The sequence below is a fragment of the Physeter macrocephalus genome, chromosome 18 (assembly GCF_002837175.3).
Source record: "Physeter macrocephalus isolate SW-GA chromosome 18, ASM283717v5, whole genome shotgun sequence".
NCBI lineage: Eukaryota > Metazoa > Chordata > Mammalia > Artiodactyla > Physeteridae > Physeter > Physeter macrocephalus.
In genome coordinates, this window is record NC_041231.1 from 8,509,234 (window position 1) to 8,530,397 (window position 21,164).

The 21,164-nt window shown below is 37.6% G+C and overlaps 1 protein-coding gene and 1 pseudogene across 14 annotated transcripts in view; one reads left to right on the top strand and one right to left on the bottom strand.

The window, feature by feature from the left end:
• Positions 1 to 993: 993 nt before the first annotated feature.
• Positions 994 to 3,021, bottom strand: LOC102994980 (protein SET-like; annotated as a pseudogene).
• A 16,290-nt stretch (positions 3,022 to 19,311) lies between these two features.
• The window catches only part of TMCC1 (transmembrane and coiled-coil domain family 1), a 163,088-nt gene continuing 161,235 nt past the window's right edge, over positions 19,312 to 21,164 (top strand). For 11 of the 14 annotated variants that reach the window (XR_008615873.1, XR_003677075.2, XR_008615874.1 and 8 more), the window contains exon 1: positions 19,312 to 20,009. Coding sequence is in view for 10 of the 14 variants with exons in the window: in XM_028479827.2 (XP_028335628.1) it covers positions 19,434 to 20,009 (576 nt within the window). In the remaining 4 variants the exon portion in view is untranslated. The remainder of the gene's footprint in view (positions 20,010 to 21,164) is intronic. The other 3 variants (XM_028479831.2, XM_028479835.2, XM_028479841.2) reach the window with 2 other exon arrangements.

A 21,164-nucleotide genomic window follows, 5' to 3' on the forward strand; every position in this document is an offset into this window, starting at 1 on the left:
AGAGTGGACATCCTTGTCTTGTTCCTGATCTTAGAGGAAATGCTTTCAGTTTTTCACTGTTGAGAAAGACATTTGCTGTTGGTTTGTCATATATGGCCTTTATTATGTTGAGGTAGGTTCCCTCTGTTCCCACTTTCTGGAGATTTTTATCATAAATGGGTGTTGATTTTGTCAAAAGCTTTTTCTGCATCTGTTGAGATGATCATATGGTTTTTATTCTTCAATTTGTTGAGGTGGTGTATCACACTGATTGATTTGCAGATATTGAAAAATCCTTGCATCCCTGGGATAAATCCCACTTGATCATGGTGTATGATCCTTTTAATGTGTTGTTGGATTCAGTTTGCTAGTATTCTGTTGAGGATTTTTGTGTCTATGTTCATCAGTGATATTGGCCTGTAATTTCCTTTTTTTGTGATATCTTTATCTGGTTTTGGTATCAGGGTGATGGTGGCCTCGTAGAATGAGCTTGGGAGTGTTCCTTCCTCTGCGATTTTTTGAAAGTTTCAAAAGGGTAGGTGTTAACTCTTCTCTAAATGTTTGATAGCATATGCCTGTGAAGCCATCTGGTCCCAGGCTTTTGTTTGTTGGACGAGTTTAATCTCAGTTTCAATTTCAGTACTTGTAATTGATCTGTTCATATTTTCTACTTCTTCCTGGTTCAGTCTTGGAAGGTTGTGCCTTTCTAAGAATTTGTCCATTTCTTCTCGGTTGTCCATTTTATTGGTGTATAGTTGCTTGTAGTAGTCTCTTATGATCCTTTGTATTTCTGTGGCGTCCATTGTAACTTCTCCTTTTGCATTTCTAATTTTATTGATTTGAGTCCTCTCCTTTTTTTTCTGGATGAGTCTGGCTAAAGGTTTATCAATGTTGTTTATCTTCTCAAAGAACCAGCTTTTAGTTTCATTGATCTTTGCTATTGTTTTCTTCGTCTCTATTTCATTTATTTCTGCTCTGATCTTCATGATTTCTTTCCTTCTACTGAGGGGTTTTTTTTGTGTGTGGGTACACATTTAGTTTTATTGTAACAAAGCAACTTGTACGCTTTTAACATTTAAAACTGAGCATCATCTTTCCTTTCCAGTGAAACAAAAAGAAAAATTTAAAAATAAAAAGGAACAAAATTACAATAGAGAATGTCAATTGCAAACAAGACCCTACGGGTTCTGCTGATTCTCCCATTGAGTGGCAGGGCTCAAGTCATCATTAGGAGAGAATTTTATTTTAAAAGTGTCATCTTAAACTGCAGGGATGTCCGTTAAACATCACAATTAAACATGCCAGAGGAGAAGCCATGTTGTCAAAATGCCCACTTAACCCACCCAAGCATCTCAAACCTATTCTTTGCTGACCTTCTATAACCCCATTTTTTTAAGTTTTTTTTTTCTTTTTTTAAACAAGAGAAAGTAGACAAATACATGTTGGTAAATGCTAACTGTCCATATTCACATAGAGACACAGTGCAATCTCTGAGCCCAATATACAGAGAAAGGAGGAAAAAAGCTAGAATTCTATGCACTACTACACCCGGGGCCTAGCACCCTTCAGCTTCCAGCAGAGCTAAGGGAGCAGAAGGTTTTTCTTTTTTCCCACAGAGCATGGTGGTGTTGATTCCATGAAGTTTTTGTTGAGACAAGAAGGGATAAAAATGAATTTGGAACAGAAAGGGGTAGAGATTCTTTTCCCACTGAATTCTGCTCAAGGTATTTTTCCCCCAAATAAGTTGTGAGCCATGGTATAAAGGTGAAAAGAGACCTCAAATACAGGGCAACTGAGCACAGAGGAGGAGGAGAAAAAAAAGCCTGCAACTTTCTCCCAGGGACTGGAGAAAATTTTAAAAGGAAGGTTGGAATCCATCATTGTTCCATTCGTCATCTTCTCCTTCATCTTCCTTCATCCTTATCCCCTTCATCAATATCTTCCAATCCTTCTTCCTCTTCATCATCATCGTCACCTTATTCTCCTTCCCTTTCCTCATCATCCATGTCCGGAACCAAGTAGTACTGTAATGGATTTGGCCAAATATCATCTTTGATGACCTCTCCTAACTTATCTGCACCTGCATCAGAATGATCAGTAAGCCAGGTGAAGAAGCTTTCTGGTTCCTTATGCTGTCTCATCCTGCTGGCTTTATTCTGCGTTTGACTTGAACGTTTTGTCACATCCTTTCCGGATTTCCATTTGATTTCAGTGGACTTTGAAGATGGATCACCACTCTCATTCCGATGAAATTCTTTGGAGAGAGCTTTATTTTCGAAGTAAGGGTTTTCATCAAAATAAGAATCTATTCTGTAACCTGATTTAATATCTCCAAATTCTGTCACTTCAACTCTTGTCAAATAACGCAGCGCCTCTTCATCGTCCTCCCCAAGCAGTGCAGACACTTGTGGACGGTTAACAAATGTTGTTAACCCAAAAATGTGGGGTTTTGGCGATCAATTCTGACCTCTTCTGAAGAAATGGTTGGCGGAGTTTGTTATATTTCTGTTGTACTTTCAAAATCTCACTGGCTTGTGCGTTAAGTCTGTCTGTTTTCATTTTGTACTTCATCAGTATGTTCACTTGCTTCTTGCTATTCTTTTTCTAACTTCGGCAAGTTCGGAGAAGCAGACGTTTTCTCTGGCCTGGAGGCAGGAGTCAGTCTCGGTTTCTTCGGTTTCTTTGCTTGGGGTGGAAGTGAAAACTGGTGTTTGGGGGCCATGCTGGGAGAAAAGCCAAGAATCCACCCAAGGAAAGAGGCTCGTACCAGGAGCTCTGAGAACTTTAACTTTAGGTTTTGTTGTTCTTCTTTCTCTAGTTGCTTTAGGTGTAAGGCTAGGTTGGAGGTACGTGTTTAGTAGTAGTTTAAAAAAAAAATAGCAGCTAACACTTACTGAGTATTTGCTTACTTCTTGCCAGGCACTATATAAAGTACTTTCCATGCATGCGTTGTCTTATTTATTCTTTACAGTAACCCCATGAGATGGGAAATATTTTTATCCATACTTTAGAGATCAAATTAAGTAATTTGCTCAAGGACCCACAGTTAGTAGGCAAGTGAGCCATAATAGCATGTACTGCATGTTTTAAAATTTTACTTCATTTAAGAAATACTGAAAGGTTTTGTATGAAAGTCTGATTTCAGTAGACCATTTTGTTTCAGCTTTGAGGAATTTATATCTTTAGGATTGTTGAGAATCATACAAAGTAAATTATTTAGAGCTACAGAAAATTTTTTTGTCATATATGGTAGTATTTCATTTGTTTAATATTGAAAGGGGATAAAGAGTTATAAATGTTTCCAGATTGGTAAAGTTTACCTCTTGTTGAAGAAACTTAGCTTTCAAAGAAATTAACCATTTTAGAATAGTAATTTTTCTGAAATATGTGTTCCTTTTTGGCCTTGTAAGAAAAAAATTTTCACCCTCTTAAAGACAGTTTTCTGTGTATGATGAATCTGTCCTTTTTTTTTTTTTTTTTTTTTTAATTTTTTGGCTGCACCCCGTGGCATGTGGGATCTTAGTTTCCCAACCAGGGATCGAACCTGGGCCCCCTGCATTGGTGGCGCAGAATCTTAACCACTGGACTGCCAGGAAAGTCCCTAATGAATCTGTTCTTGATAACTCAGGGCTTTTGTTAGGACCATCAGTTAATTTATTTCACTGTAATGCACTACTTTTTTTCTTTTCCCTTGCTGTAAGTTCTCTTATTGTTTGTGTACACTGCTTCTTATAATTCTTTTATTTAAATAAACGTAAGAATTAATATGTAAGTCAAGAATTAGATTGGCCTCACCTGTAAAGAAGCATGCAGCTCACCAGATTCTGGGGGAAAAAAAAAAGATAGTATTCTTATAGCTACCATTAATTGGGTACTTCCAAATTTGGCAGAGATGAGTTTCATGTATTACTTCTTTTAATTCTTACAATAACCATGTGAGTTAGATGTTATTATAGAAAATGAGACTGAGGCTTAGAAAGCCAAGACTCCCTTTGCTACCAATTATTGAAACTGACAGTCAAATTTAGGACTGATTGGTTCTAAGGCCTAGATTCTTATCTACTGTTTCATACTCCTTGCATTTGTTTCCTGATTGTTTCACAGTTCTTGGCTCAGTGTTGAGTATGTAGGTGTTCAAAACTAATGTTTGTTTCTTTATCACTTTACTAAAAATTTTTAAATTTTAATGAAGTATAATTAACATGCAATAAGTTGCACATAAAGTTTTTAATTTAGTGAGTTTTGACATAAGTATACACTTTTGAAACCATCACCATAATCAAGATAAATATTTTCATCACCCCCTGAAGTTTCCCGTTGTCCCTTGTAATCCATCTTTCCCTCCAGTTCCATCCACAGGCAACCACTGTAGGTTAATTTTATATGCATACATATGTATATATGTATATTATATATATTTTTTATATAAACGGAATCATAAAGCTTGTGTTTTTGCTTGGCTTCTTTTACTCAGCATAATGCTTTTGAAGTTCATTGATGTTATTGCATGTATTGATCTTTTTTTTTTTATTTTAGTTTTTATTGCTGAGCAGTGTTCTATCGTATGGATTGTTATCCATCTAGTTTGGGGGCTATTATAAATAAAGCTGCTGTAAACGTCTGTGTACAAGTCTTTGGATATATGTTTTCATTTCTCTTGGATAAAAATCTGGAATGGAATGGATGGGTCATATGGAGGGTGTTGGTTGAATTTTTTAAGACAGTGCTGTTAGCTTCCTATTACTGTAACAAATGACCACAAACTTAATGGCTTAAAACAACACATGTTTATTGTCTTACATTTCTGGGGGCCAGAAGTCTGAAATGGATCTCACTAGGCTAAAATCAACATGTTGGCAAGGCTGTATTTTTTCTGGAGATTCTAGGGGAGAATCCTATTTTCTTGCCTCTTTCCGGCTTCTAGAGGCTGTTTATACTCCTTGGTTCATGACCCCCTTTCATCTTCAAAATATAATCATACCGACCTCTCTTTCTGTGTCCCATCGCCTCTGACTCTGACTCTCTTGCCTCCCTCTTTCACTTATAAGGACCTGTGTGATTACATTGAGCCCTCCTGGATAATGCAGGATAACCTCCCAGTGTCAAAATCTTTGACTCCATCATGTCTGCACAGTCTCTCTTGTCAGGTAAGGCAACATATTCACAGGATAGAAACATCTTTGGGGGGCCGTTCTGCCTACCATACTGCCATATGTTTTCCGAAGATGTTATACCATTTAGTATTAGCACTAGCTGCAGTTGCTCCACGTCCTCTCTGATACTTAGTTTGAGTGATCTTTTAAATCAATTTAATTAAAAGAATTTTAATTTTCATTTTGAAATAATTTCAAATCTATAAAGAGTTGCAAAACTAGACAAAGAATCCCCCGAATTCTTCACCCAGAAATCCCCAAAGTTCACATTTTATTGATCACAGTACAGTTACCAAAATCAGGAAGTGAACATCAATACAATACTGTTATCTAACCTATAAATCCTGTTCAAATTTTGCCAATTATCTTTTCTTTTGTTTCCCGGTCCAAGATTCAGGGCAGAGTCCATATAATCTCCTTTAATTTGGGACGGTTCCTTAGTCTTTCTTTAACTTTCGTGAGTTAGACTAGTATTAAACTGGTATTAGGCCTCCTTTATACTTAGATTATTAAGGACCCCAAAAAGCTTCTGTTTATTTGGGTTATGTTTATTGATATTTACTGTATTAGCAATCAAAACAGTTTTAAAGAATATTTAATTTAAAAAATAATAAACCCATTACATGTTAATATAAATAACACGTCATTTTCTAAAATAATATTTAATAAGAGTAGGATTATTTTACATTTTTGCCAATCTCTTTAATGTCTGACTTCATGCAAGACAGCTAGATTCTTATATCCCATTAGCCCTAAAAGCCATGAGAACGTCATGTTATCCTCATGAGAGGGTGAAAGTGAAAAAGGCAAAAAATGTCTCAATATTATCATAAGGGTTATGATAATAACCCTGTTGTCTTCTCTTCTTGAGGTGGTTTTATCTGGTTTTGGTATCAGTAATGCTGGCTTCATAGGATGATTAGGAAGTATTCCCTCCTTTTCAATTTTTTGGAAAAGTTTAAGAAAGATTGATATTAGTTCTTCTTTAAATGTTTGGTAGAATTGACCAGTGAAGCAAATCAAGTCAGGGCTTTTATTTGTCAGATTTTTGATTAGTGATTCAATCTCCTTACTCTTTATAGGTCTATTTTCCTATTTCCTCTTTTTTAAAAAAAAAATAAATTATTTATTCATTTATTTATGGCTGTGTTGGGTCTTTGTTGCTGCGCATGGGCTTTCTGTAGTTGTGGCGAGCGGGGGCTACTCTTCGTTGCGGTGCATGGGCTTCTCATTGCAGTGGCTTCTCTTGTTGCGGAGCACGGGCTCTAGGCACGTGGGCTTCAGTAGTTGTGGCTCGTGGGCTCTAGAGCGCAGGCTCAGTAGTTGTAGCGCACGGGCTTAGTTGCTCTGTGGCATGTGGGATCTTCCCGGACCAGGGCTCGAACCCGTGTCCCCTGCATTGGCAGGTGGATTCTTAGCCACTGTGCCACCAGGGAAGTCCCTTTCTATTTCTTTATGATTTAGTCTTGGTAGATTTTGTGTTTCTAGGAATTTGTGAGCTAATATATGGTCTGTCCTGGAAGATATCCCATGTGACCTTGAGAAGAATGTGTATGCAGTTGCTTTTGAATGTCCTAGTCTTTAGGGTCTTGCTCCCGATAGGGGGGAAAGGAGGTGGGGGAGAAGGATTGGGAGAACAGGATACCAGTCCTTTAAATAAATCCCTTGGAAGTCACTTAGCTGGAGAGGGAGGGCCTTGCAACTACAGAGGGGTGGGGGGTTGTGGGGAGGTAAGGTGCAACAAAAATGGGCACCTGTCTGTTTGCATCTTTGGGGTCATTAGCAATAATCAGTGATCAGGGCATAGATCTGTGATATTTGGAGGACAGGGTCTTTTTTTTGCCCACCCTAGGTCCCACAAGCTGTGTCCAAGCTGTTGTAGGAACCTTGCTCAGCTCACGTCCATGTTGCTGGAGGAAGCTGTGTAGCTGCTACAGTTGAAAATGAAATTAAATGCAACTTATTGTCCAAGCCTTCCCCCCGCCCCGGGAAGATCCAAGCCTTAAATAGACCCATAGTTCCAAAATACATCAGATAGAGTCTGCCAGTGCATTTGCTCTCTAGCAGTTATCAGCTACTCACTGGACAGTCTCACTTTGACCATATTTCTCACTTTAATGAAACACTGGTTCTTAGTATTTTGTATTCTCATGTTTACGTGTTCATTCATTCATAGAACAGTTTAAGCTAAGGCACTATAACTACCTGTTCTTTGTAGTCACTGTAAGGTCCTCTTGCTTTGGCCATATTTACTGAATAAACTTAAGGAAGTGTGATAAAACTATATTTGTGACTGAAGAGATTACGTTTTTCAAAGTAGTAAATGTCTATTGAATTTCCTTGATTATATCTTTCTCATTTCTGTCTCAAGAGAAAGATTTGTTTTGAGTGTGAATGACTGGGCTGGGAAAAGATGTTGCTAAATCACAAATCCCCTTAGGAGGTAGCTGGAAAAATGTTGTCCCTTATAAAATAGAAGCATGAGAAGAAATAATGACTTCAAGAATAGAACTGTTGAATAAATTTGCAGTGTAGCAAAGCATAAAGTATGTGTTACCATTGAAACCATCTCAAATGACCTACAGTGAAGGAGAAAGAGCATAAGTTAGAGACTTTTTTAAAATCTGAAAAACATGACTAAGTTTCATTTCTAAACTTTGTGTTCATCCGTTTACTCTAGAGAGATTTACGACTGGCTCTGTGGCAGTTGAGCAAAATTTGACATTCTGAAGGCGTATTGAAATGTAACATGTTATATGTTTATTATGAGTGTTTTTTCCTTTTTCTTTTGAATGACATATTGTGACTGCTTGATGATGTAAGAATTTGGAAATCAGGATTTTTTTAAAATTGAAGTATAGTTGATTTACAGTGTTGTGTTAGTTTCAGGTGTACAGAAAAGTGATTCAGTTATACACACACACAACACACATACCTATTCTTTTTCAGATTCTTTTCCATTTTAGGTTATTACAAGATCTTGAACATAGCTCCCTGTGCTATACAGTAGGCCTTGTTTATCTGTTTTATATATAGTAGTGTGTATCTGTTAAGCCCAAAGTCCCAGTTTATCCCTACCCCCTTTCCGCTTTGGCAAACGTAAGTTTGTTTTCTCTTGTCTGTGAGTCTGTTTCTGTCTTGTAAATAAGTTTATTTCATTCTTTTTTGTGGCTGAGTAGTAGTCCATTGTATACATAATACCACATCTTCTTCATCCATTCATCTGTTGATGGACATTTTGGTTGCTTCCATGTCTTGGCTATTGTAGCTAGTGCTGCTGTGAGTATTGGGGTGCATGTATCTTTTTTAATTAGAGTTTTCTCTGGATATATGCCCAAGAGTGGGATTGCTGGATCGAATGGCAACTCTATTTTTAGTTTTTTAGGGAACCTCCATACTGTTTTCCATAGTGGCTGCACCAGCTTACATTGGGAAAGTCCTTATTTCCTCTTCATTTATGAAGGATATTTTCACTGGATATAGAATACTGGTTCGGCAGTTTTTTCCTACATCTTAAAGTTGCTACTCCACTATCATCTTGCTTGCACAGTTTCTGACAAGAAGCTTATTATAATCCTTGTCCTGTTCCTCTGTATATAATATGTTTTCCCCCCTCTGGCTGCCTTCAAGATTTTCTCTTTGCCTTTCAGCGATTTGAATATGATATGCTTAGTTTTTTTTGTTTTCGTTTTTTTGTTATTTATCCTGTTTGATGTTTTTGGACCTTTTAAGTTTGTAGTTTGGTGTCTTGTTATTAATTTTAGTAAGTTCTTAGCCATTCAAATATTTCTCCTGCTCTGTTCTTTCTTCTCCAGGCATTCTGAGTGTTACACTGTTTGATATTTTCCCACAGTTCTTGGATGTTTTTTTTCTGTTTTATTTTCCTATTCTTTTTCTTCTTTACATTTCAGTTTGAGCAGTTTCTATTAGCCGATCTTCAAGTTCACTGATTCTTTTTTTAGCTGTTTCAGATTTACTAATAAGCTTGTCAGAAGCATTTGTTATTTATTACCATGTTTTTTCCACTTGATTTTTTCTTATGATTTCCATGTCTCTGTGAAATTACCTATCTGATCTTGCATGTTGTCTACCTTTTCCATTAGGGTCTTCACCGTATTAATCATGTTTTAAATTCCCTGATAATTCTAAAATCTATATCATGTCTGAATCTAGTTCTGATAATTGCTTTGTTTCCTCAAACTGTGTTTTAACTGCCTTTGGCATGCTTCATAATTCCTTGTTGAAATGTGACCATTTTGTGTAGAGCAGGAAGTACTGAGGTAAATATCTGATATGCTTGGAGAACACTGCAAGTTTCCTTCCGCTAGTCCTTTAGGGTGGAATTTGAATTAATCTGTTAGGGGTTGAGCTATGTTTAAACATTATTATTGCTATGGTTACCAGAGTTGACATTTGTTGTTGCCATGGAAACCAGAGACTTCAGATTTCCCTAGTGTCTCTTATCTCCCTGCTTGGCTTTGGGTTTTCCCTTTGTGCTGTTTCACACAGTGAGTTCATCTTTTGCAGCTATATTCCATTGTTATTTTTACTCAAAGCTTATTAGCCTGGTAGTGGAGGGTGGGGGGAGTTCTGTGGTGGTTTGTTAAACCTCAGATTTTGGCAGGCACTAGAACCTGGATCTCAGAGCTGTGGCCTTCATAAAACTTTCTACTTCTAGGAATGGAGTTGTTCCCCTTCTTTGTTTTTCCCCAACTGCTGCGTCTGCGTTAGGTTTTCTAACACCACCACCCCCTTTTTTTAAGACAAAGTTTTTTTTTTTAATAGATTTTAACCAATAATGGTTTATTCTTTATTTGAATTTTCTATTTAAAGCAGCCTTCTCTGCCCCTGTATTTTATTTTATTTTTTTGGCCATACCACAGGATCTTAGTTCCCCAACCAGGGATCCATCCCATGCCCCTTGCAGTGGAAGCATGGAGTCTTAACCACTGGACCGCCAGGGAGGTCCCTAAGTTAAAGTTTTTAAAGCCCTTTCCCCCTGTATTAAGATTGTTACTTTAGAGAAATAGTGAAGGTTGGGTGTAGTCTCCTTTTCTTTCTTCCAGCTATAGTGAGATTCTACCAGTGTTCTCAGGGTACAGGCCTTGGTGATTTTTTTTTTTTCCTTGGAGATTAAATCTTTCATTCCATAGGGAGATAGGGGAAATAGATCTGGGCTGATTGACATTGGCTGCCAAGCTCCACAGGGGTGAGGGCAGGGATGAGGAACTTTCTTTGCATTCTCTCAGATCCCCCCCCAGCCCCCGCATTAGAGAGCCTTTTGGAATTTCTGGAGGAAAAGCCTGTAATAGGGTGGAAACTCTCCTATGATTGCAGCCCCCAGAGTCTTTACACTCTCATGCTAGCCCACATTCAGTCTTCAGCAATTTGTCATAATTTGTGGTTTAATCTCCCTGACTGCAGTAGGATTCTTTCATGCTCTTGGGGCTGTATTTCCTTTGGTTAGAGAGAAAGCTTTCTCTCTTTTAGGGTTTTAGGTGCTTGTCCAGCCTCTGTATTGCTCCATCCCATCTGTATGGCCAACAGGTTGGGTCAGGAGACAGTGTGGGTGGTGGGGAGAATGTGGTTTCATCTCCTCTTTCTAAACCTTAGGAATCCACATTGTGGTCAGAGAATAACTTGTGAAACTTGCCTTAGTGCTCAGCATATGGATCAATTTTTGTAAGTGATCTCTTTGTGCTTGATAGAGTCTTTTTTCTGCAGCTACTGGGTGCTGTGTTATATAAATGTCTGTTTAGTTCCAGTTTGTTAACCATGCTATTCAAATCTATATTATCTTTATTTTCTCCTATTTAGGTCATTTATTCTATCAATTACTGGGAGAGATGTTAAAAATTTCCCCATTATGATTATGGATATATTTCACTTCTTCTTGTAGTTCTGCTAAGTTGTGCTTTATGTATTTGGAGGCTATGTTATTGCATGCATACAAATTTTAAATTATGTCTTCCTGATGAATTCTACATTTAATCCTATGAATTACTCCTCTGTTAATGCTTTTTGCATTATAATCTACTTTGAGTACTATTAATAAAGCTAGAGCAGCTTTTGTTTACTTTATATTTGTGTGACCTTTTCCATACATTTTATTTTAATTGTTCTCTATATTTTTGGTGTGATTCTTTTAGACACCATAAGATTGAAAATTTTTTTTTTTTGGCCATGCTGTGCAGCTTGTGGGATCTTAGTTCCTAGACCAGGGATTGAACCCTGACCACTGCAGTGATACCACTGCAGTGAAAGCACCGAGTCCTAACCACCGGACCACCTGGGAATTCCCTGTTTTTTATTTAGGGTGATGATTTTTTTCTTTTGGTCCACTTACATTTAATGTAATTACTGGAGTATTTGGGTTTACATTTGACATCTTATATTTTGCTTTTTACATGTTCTACTTATCTGTGATCTTGCTTTCCCTCCTTTTTGCATTTATTTGGATATTTTAATTCTACTTTTCCTTTCTATTAGCCTAGTAGTTATATACTCTTCTACTATTTTTAAATGTTTACCCTAGAGATTAAAACATGTAAACATATACTTACTTTTTTTTTTTCAAATATGTAAGTTTATTTTTTCTCAACATAATAATAGTCATAAAGTACAAAATTCAAAAGGTAGAAAAAGTTTAAAGATGGAAAGTCCTCCATTCACATCTTTCCACCAACCACTTAGTTCTCCAGATGACTCAGAAATGAGTATCCACCAGTACAGGCGTCTGGCCTCTTCACTAGCCCCCAAACGTATACTATATTTACTGATCTGTGCTGTGTTTACTGCTCTCTAGCTGGGAATCTTGGCCTATATCTTCCTGCTTATTCATCCATCTTCTCATCCTTCATTAAAGCTTCTTTCTCCCTCTTGAAGCTTTTCTGAACAAATCTAATCTAACTGATCTTCTACTTCTGATGGTAATCACAGTTTTCCTCCCACAATTTAGCACTTATTTATGTTGTTTTGTGCTGTTTTCCTTAAATTGCAAGCATGTAAATCTTACTTTCCATCCTAGATTGTGAGTTCCTTGAGGGTAAGATAGGATATGTTATTTGGTCTGTATAATGCTGAGCACAAAGCAGATGCCCCCCAGATATGTGCCTAAGTAAATTGCTTCTCTGGTAATGGCTGTCAGAAACTTGTTTTCCAGGAAATTTTCAATTTGGGTGCATCTTGAGCCTCAATTGTTCAGGGTAGATATAGTTTTTAAGAGTTGCTTTTAAATATAAAATTGCAGATAGACAATTGGAAGCTACTTGAAAAATATTTGCTTATAAAATTTTGCTGTTTTTCATGTATGTACTTGTTTTGCATTTCATGTTACTTTAAGATCAGAATTAATGGAATATCCATTCCTAATTCAGTATCATAGTGTAAAAATATTCATTGCTATTTATAAAACATGCCACTTTCTTTTTTAAGTATTGACAAGTTTCTTTTTTTCCCAAGGTATTTTTCCTAGATTACAGTTTTTTATTATACCTTTGCAAAATTAGAAAATACTAAAAAACCCTAGCAAAAATTACCCTACTCCCACCAGTGAGAGATAAATGTTAACATTTTGTTATGTGTATACTTAGTTTTTTTCTTTATTTATATAGATGTTTCCCTCTTATAAGTTTCTCACTTTGTAATTCTTGATGTTTGCTTTTCAGCTTTTCCTAAAAGGATTCCAGAACACCTTAGAAGTGCTTGAGGAAGAGTGATAAAGGCAAGTATCCAACTCTTTATCATCAGTGAAATAACTTGGTTCATAGCCAAACCAAAAAGCTTTGGTCACCATATCTATCAGAAAAACTAAAAAGTTGGGAAGAAAAACTTAAAGGAAAAAAAGAAAGATAATTCATATATAATTTGGAATGTTTTTGCAAAACTGTTGTAGAAAAATTGTTAAAAATTCTGAGAATTTAACAAAGTTATATGAAATACCTGGTTTGTTGGTGGCTACCAGTTTTCCTCCTCTTTTTTCCCCACTTTTCACCCCTGCCCCCTGCCCCCTTTCTCCCATGTCATTTTGTTCCCTTTGCTGTTTACCCATTTCCTCTGGCTTACTTCAAAGAACTTTACTTTTCAGAGAAGCTGAATGAATAAAAGAGAAGCTAACATTTCCTTCTTACGAAAGCACACTTAGCTTTACTGTTGTACTTGTTTGTGTTAAACCAGAGACCTCGATATGGTTGTTTGGGAGCAACAGTTATTATTGATTTGACTTTTACTACTGTCTTACAGAAGAAAATAGGGGAGTCCTAAAAAACTTTCACATTATTGAATTCCTTTAGTGCTTGCTTTTCTTACTGTCACAAGTTTTATATAATTAATTATTATAGCATTACTCTCTTTGGTATTTTTGGCATAGCGTTTGACCTTCCTTAATATTTGTCACAAATTGAAAGGTGGCCTTAAAGATTTTTTCTTGGCCTACAGAAAGTTTTACCAAGTTTCACAGTATTTGACAAGAAATATTTCTTTCCTTCTTTTTCTTTTTTTTTTTTTGGACAAGAATTATTTCTTGTTTGTGTTGATATCACAGCAATAATGCAGATGATAGGTACAAGTACCAGATTACATTTTATAGTCAGTGCAACAGGTTGTTTTTCAAAATTCTTATCTAACAACTGGATGTTTAAAGCTCAATTTAGGTTTCTTTAGTGTTCCGTGTTAGGTAAGCTTCTGTCAGTATCATTAATATATGTTTTGCCTTTAGAAATCCCAGAATTTATTACTCTTCTACTAGGTAATCTTTGCAGCTGTGTCGATATCCTGTGCAAGCTTTGGCTTGGAAATTAACACTTTATTTCTAGGTTTTCCTAGGAATGCTGGCATTTCCTTGTAATTGATCATTTCGAATTATTTGAAAGTAAATAATGTAGACATGCTAGTGAAATCTCAAATGAAGTTACTGACATTTAAAATGTACCAGATTCTCCATCTTTTTAAAAATAAGGAGCAGATGACCACCTGATTAGTTTATAACACTGCCTAATGAAACTGATTTGCTGATATGTTTATATATGAGACAAGTAGATCATTTGGTTTTCCAGCTAACCTTGACACCATTCCTCTCTTCATGGTATCTTTTATTCTCATGGGAGAAAATTATTTTACATATTTACTTTCAAACTCAACCAAAAAAAAATCAGTTGTATTATTTAGCTAATGCAATATAAATAAGAAAAAAAGTAAATTACTTCCTCATTATCAGCCTGCTGCTTTCACAGTGCAAGAAGAGATTACTTGATATACACTGTTACTGGATTATCTTTGCAGAGTGAAAATAATTCAATAACTATTAGTCTGTGCTACTAACTCATGAGAGAAGATGAGGATAATTAAATACATACACTATTGGCAACATTTTTCCCCACAAGGATCCCCAGAAAACTCCAGTACAAGCCAAGACAGTTGTTAATCTAGTAAGGATTAAGGGCCTCTTTCTTGGCTCTTGAAAAGGGAAAAGGAAAAATAAAGCAATACACAGTCAGGAAAAGGGTAGGAGGCCCTAGTGGAGTGGCAAGATTTTGATGTGGCCACAAAGAATTTGAGTGAAAGGCAGTGAAATTTCCCATTCTCATGGCTCCTACTCATTTGCTTAGTTTGGGAGCAAAGAATTTTGTGGTATTTAGACAGTAGGAAGGTACTGGTGAGAGACAAAGGTATTTAACCCTGTCAACACAGTTTACTCTCCTGAGTCATAAAGAGGGTAGGAGATGGGAAAATAGGCATGAAAGAATATGGTCAGCAGAGCCACAATGACAGTGTCCATATACATGATGAGAAGGTCTTCTGAGAGTAGTTACAAGGAAGAAAGGTCTAGTGAGTTTGCATTCCTGTCCCTTTGAACTCTAGTAGCCTGGAGGTCACAGTGAACTCTTAAATCCAGCTAATTTATGCCTTTTAGATTGCCACTTGGTGGCCAGGGGTCTGCATATCCCCAGAACATGACCACCTTAGGTGCTTCACTAGTAGTGACTTAGACTGTTCAAAGTACTTGGTGTAGTGTAGGGAGTTTTAAAGCTGTTTGAACGGAAGTCTAAGGTAAAATATGGAAATAAAGACCTTCCTACACCATATTTTGCCCTCCCTAGCAGGTTCTGTACATTAATACAGTTTTGTTTTATATATTTGCAGAAACTCAATTAAAAAAAACACACTTTCTATTATGAAAAATCGCATCCTTACCATCCCCCCCTTTATTTTGGCATGTGATTTCTGTAACCATGGCAATTGTGCTGACCTTGCATCTCTTAGTTTCAACTTCCTTTTAATTTCCTGCATTTAATATTGGTATGTGGTTGCTATTTGACCTTTCTTTTTCTCTACTTTCAGTCATACCCAGTTACTGTGTCACTTCTTTGCTTTTCAGTTTTTGTGAATACAGTTGTCCCTTGGTATCCTTGGAGGATTGGTTCCAGGACCCCTGCAAATACAGATATCCTCAGATGCTCAAGTCCTTTATATAAAATGGCATAGTATTTGCATATAACTATGCACATCCTCCCATATACTTTAAATCACCTTTAGAGTATTTATAATACCTAATACTAAGTAAATGCTATGTAAATAGTTGCTGGGCACATGGTAAATTCAGGTTCTGCTTTTTGGAACATTCTGGAACTCCCCCACCCCCAATATTTTCCATCTGAGGTTGATTAAATCTGCAGATGCGGAACCTGTGGATATGGAGGACTGACTGTGTACAGGAAGCCTCTCTCAGGGTTGACACTGTTCAAAGAAAGGGATTTCTTTGAGTCTCTTTTTTTTTTTTTTTTTTTTTTGTGGTATGCGGGCCTTCCTCTGTTGTGGCCTCTCCCGTTGCGGAGCACAGGCTCCGGACGCGCAGGCTCAGCGGCCATGGCTCACGGGCCCAGCCGCTCCGCGGCATGTGGGATCCTCCCATACCGGGGCGCGAACCCGGTTCCCCTGCATCGGCAGGCGGACGCGCAACCACTGCGCCACCAGGGAAGCCCCTGAGTCTCTTTTCTTGATAGCTGGTACTGAGCAAAGCTTTAGTGTCTCTGAAGACAGATTCTCTCTGGATCATTCACTCATATGGTGCCAAAAGGTCATTTGGGCTTCAGCAGAGAATTCAACTTATAAGATTTTAATTTACATTTTCTTCTCAAAAGAGCAAACCTGTCACTTCTAGTTGCCAGTGACCTTGATGAGTATGAAAGTTAACCAGAAATTCCTCTTTTCCATTAAAATCCACATACAGTTAGGTTGGGGTATTCACTTCTCACTATTATTCTTTGAAATTACTCTACTGAGCTTCAGCATACAGATAATTAACTGTGGTTTTGAATGAGAGGAATAATTTAAATTGCCTCAGCAAGACTGTATATATTGAATGCTCTGTGCTCTGTTCTCTCTTATTCCCCAAGTAATGGCTGTTCTCTCAAATATTATGGTGTCCATTCCAAGATGACTCCTCTAGTATTCAGTTCTTCTTCATATTGAAACTTTTAGGGATTTTTTTAAACGTTGCTCTTTTCATTTCCTGTGTATTTGTTTCTGAGCTTTTTCTCCTCTTCTAGAAAATAATCATTACTCACTATCTGGAAAACTATCTTTTAGTCTTCTGATTAAAGATTGCTTAATGATAATGCCTAGTTGTTTGGCTAGTGGCATGTTTTTCTTTGTTTTAACCCTGGAGTTGCTGCATGGATTTATAATATGAGGTTCTTTTTTTTTCTTTTTCTTTTTTAACATTAGATAGGCATGAAGCCTTCGTCTCAAAGCTGCATGTGTAGTTACTGTTGAAGCAATGCCTACCTAATTTGACAGTCTTGGTGTGTTTAAAAATTTTTGAGTTTGCAAATAATCGTATTAAGTCTACTGATGGAGCCCTCGGGCAGTGAACAGTTATTTGAGGACCCTGATCCTGGAGGCAAATCCCAAGATGCAGAGGCCAGAAAGCAGACAGAATCAGAACAAAAGTTGTCTAAAATGACCCACAATGCTTTGGAGAACATTAATGTGATTGGCCAAGGCTTGAAGCATCTCTTCCAGCACCAGCGCAGGAGGTCATCGGTGTCTCCACATGATGTGCAACAAATTCAGGCAGATCCAGAACCCGAAATGGATCTGGAAAGCCAGAACGCGTGTGCTGAGATTGATGGTGTCCCCACCCACCCCACAGCTCTGAATCGTGTCCTGCAGCAGATCCGAGTGCCACCCAAGATGAAGAGAGGGACGAGCTTGCATAGTAGGCGGGGCAAGCCAGAGGCCCCAAAGGGAAGTCCCCAAATCAACAGGAAGTCTGGCCAGGAGATGGCAACTGTTATGCAGTCCGGCCGACCCAGATCTTCATCCACTACTGATGCTCCTACCAGCTCCACTGTGATGGAAATAGCTTGTGCTGCTGCTGCTGCTGCTGCTGCGTGTCTGCCAGGGGATGAGGCATCTGCAGAACGGGTAAGTCTGTTAGATTATCTGTTAACTTGTTCTTTGTATTTAGGACTCTGCAGACTTTGCTTTGGTGACTAAAAAGAGGTCTGTATCTCATCAAGTACCCCAAAGTTGTGGCATAAGATGGTTTCCCTTTTCATTAAATAAGTGACATGAATAATAATCGTTATAGCTAATAATGAAAGCTTATAATTATATTCCTATTTGCTTCCTAACATATTGCTATACTTTATTTATTTTATCCTTTTGCTAAAACCTTCAGTATACTTCTTGTGCTCTTCATGTATTACATTAAAAGGCTCAGTTTTATGGTAGAGAAATAAAAATACTTTGTTCTTGTTGCTTTAGTTTTGCACATGAACTGACTTTCTTACATTAGTGAAGATAATGAATAGAGTTCTGGAATCTCGGTTTGTGCTTAGCATGGGAATATACTAAATTGCTTATACTTTCATTACACACTGTACCACATTATCAGCATGCAGTATACATTTTGCTTTCTACAGTAGAACGTATGCATTCTTATCATCTACTCTTTTTTTAAAATTTTTGAATTTTATTTATTTTTTTATACAGCAGGTTCTTATTAGTCATTAATTTTATACACATCAGTGTATACATGTCAATCCCAATCATGCAGTTCATCACACGACCATCCCCACCACCCCCCGCAGCTTTCCCTGCTTGGTGTCCATACGTTTGTTCTCTACATCTGTGTCTCAACTTCTGCCCTGCAAACCGGTTCATCTGTACCATTTCTCTAGGTTCCACATATATGCGTTAATATGTGATCTTTGTTTTTCTCTTTTTGACTTACTTCACTCTGTATGACAGTCTCTAGATCCATCCACGTCTCAACAAATGACCCAATTTCATTCCTTTTTATGGCTGAGTAATATTCCATTGTATATCTGTACCACATCTTCTTTATCCATTCGTCTGTTGATGGGCAACCCGGTTCCCCTGCATCGGCAGGCGGACGCGCAACCACTGCGCCACCAGGGAAGCCCCTGAGTCTCTTTTCTTGATAGCTGGTACTGAGCAAAGCTTTAGTGTCTCTGAAGACAGATTCTCTCTGGATCATTCACTCATATGGTGCCAAAAGGTCATTTGGGCTTCAGCAGAGAATTCAACTTATAAGATTTTAATTTACATTTTCTTCTCAAAAGAGCAAACCTGTCACTTCTAGTTGCCAGTGACCTTGATGAGTATGAAAGTTAACCAGAAATTCCTCTTTTCCATTAAAATCCACATACAGTTAGGTTGGGATATTCACTTCTCACTATTATTCTTTGAAATTACTCTACTGAGCTTCAGCATACAGATAATTAACTGTGGTTTTGAATGAGAGGAATAATTTAAATTGCCTCAGCAAGACTGTATATATTGAATGCTCTGTGCTCTGTTCTCTCTTATTCCCCAAGTAATGGCTGTTCTCTCAAATATTATGGTGTCCATTCCAAGATGACTCCTCTAGTATTCAGTTCTTCTTCATATTGAAACTTTTAGGGATTTTTTTAAACGTTGCTCTTTTCATTTCCTGTGTATTTGTTTCTGAGCTTTTTCTCCTCTTCTAGAAAATAATCATTACTCACTATCTGGAAAACTATCTTTTAGTCTTCTGATTAAAGATTGCTTAATGATAATGCCTAGTTGTTTGGCTAGTGGCATGTTTTTCTTTGTTTTAACCCTGGAGTTGCTGCATGGATTTATAATATGAGGTTCTTTTTTTTTCTTTTTCTTTTTTAACATTAGATAGGCATGAAGCCTTCGTCTCAAAGCTGCATGTGTAGTTACTGTTGAAGCAATGCCTACCTAATTTGACAGTCTTGGTGTGTTTAAAAATTTTTGAGTTTGCAAATAATCGTATTAAGTCTACTGATGGAGCCCTCGGGCAGTGAACAGTTATTTGAGGACCCTGATCCTGGAGGCAAATCCCAAGATGCAGAGGCCAGAAAGCAGACAGAATCAGAACAAAAGTTGTCTAAAATGACCCACAATGCTTTGGAGAACATTAATGTGATTGGCCAAGGCTTGAAGCATCTCTTCCAGCACCAGCGCAGGAGGTCATCGGTGTCTCCACATGATGTGCAACAAATTCAGGCAGATCCAGAACCCGAAATGGATCTGGAAAGCCAGAACGCGTGTGCTGAGATTGATGGTGTCCCCACCCACCCCACAGCTCTGAATCGTGTCCTGCAGCAGATCCGAGTGCCACCCAAGATGAAGAGAGGGACGAGCTTGCATAGTAGGCGGGGCAAGCCAGAGGCCCCAAAGGGAAGTCCCCAAATCAACAGGAAGTCTGGCCAGGAGATGGCAACTGTTATGCAGTCCGGCCGACCCAGATCTTCATCCACTACTGATGCTCCTACCAGCTCCACTGTGATGGAAATAGCTTGTGCTGCTGCTGCTGCTGCTGCTGCGTGTCTGCCAGGGGATGAGGCATCTGCAGAACGGGTAAGTCTGTTAGATTATCTGTTAACTTGTTCTTTGTATTTAGGACTCTGCAGACTTTGCTTTGGTGACTAAAAAGAGGTCTGTATCTCATCAAGTACCCCAAAGTTGTGGCATAAGATGGTTTCCCTTTTCATTAAATAAGTGACATGAATAATAATCGTTATAGCTAATAATGAAAGCTTATAATTATATTCCTATTTGCTTCCTAACATATTGCTATACTTTATTTATTTTATCCTTTTGCTAAAACCTTCAGTATACTTCTTGTGCTCTTCATGTATTACATTAAAAGGCTCAGTTTTATGGTAGAGAAATAAAAATACTTTGTTCTTGTTGCTTTAGTTTTGCACATGAACTGACTTTCTTACATTAGTGAAGATAATGAATAGAGTTCTGGAATCTCGGTTTGTGCTTAGCATGGGAATATACTAAATTGCTTATACTTTCATTACACACTGTACCACATTATCAGCATGCAGTATACATTTTGCTTTCTACAGTAGAACGTATGCATTCTTATCATCTACTCTTTTTTTAAAATTTTTGAATTTTATTTATTTTTTTATACAGCAGGTTCTTATTAGTCATTAATTTTATACACATCAGTGTATACATGTCAATCCCAATCATGCAGTTCATCACACGACCATCCCCACCACCCCCCGCAGCTTTCCCTGCTTGGTGTCCATACGTTTGTTCTCTACATCTGTGTCTCAACTTCTGCCCTGCAAACCGGTTCATCTGTACCATTTCTCTAGGTTCCACATATATGCGTTAATATGTGATCTTTGTTTTTCTCTTTTTGACTTACTTCACTCTGTATGACAGTCTCTAGATCCATCCACGTCTCAACAAATGACCCAATTTCATTCCTTTTTATGGCTGAGTAATATTCCATTGTATATCTGTACCACATCTTCTTTATCCATTCGTCTGTTGATGGGCATTTAGGTTGCTTTCATGACCTGGCTATTGTAAATAGTGCTGCAATGAACATTGGGGTGCATCTGTCCTTTTGAATTATGGTTTTCTCTGGGGATATGCCCAGTAGTGGGATTGCTGGATCATATGGTAATTCTATTTTTAGATTTTTAAAGAACCTCCATACTGTTCTCCATAGTGGCTGTATCAATTTATATTCCCACCAACAGTGCA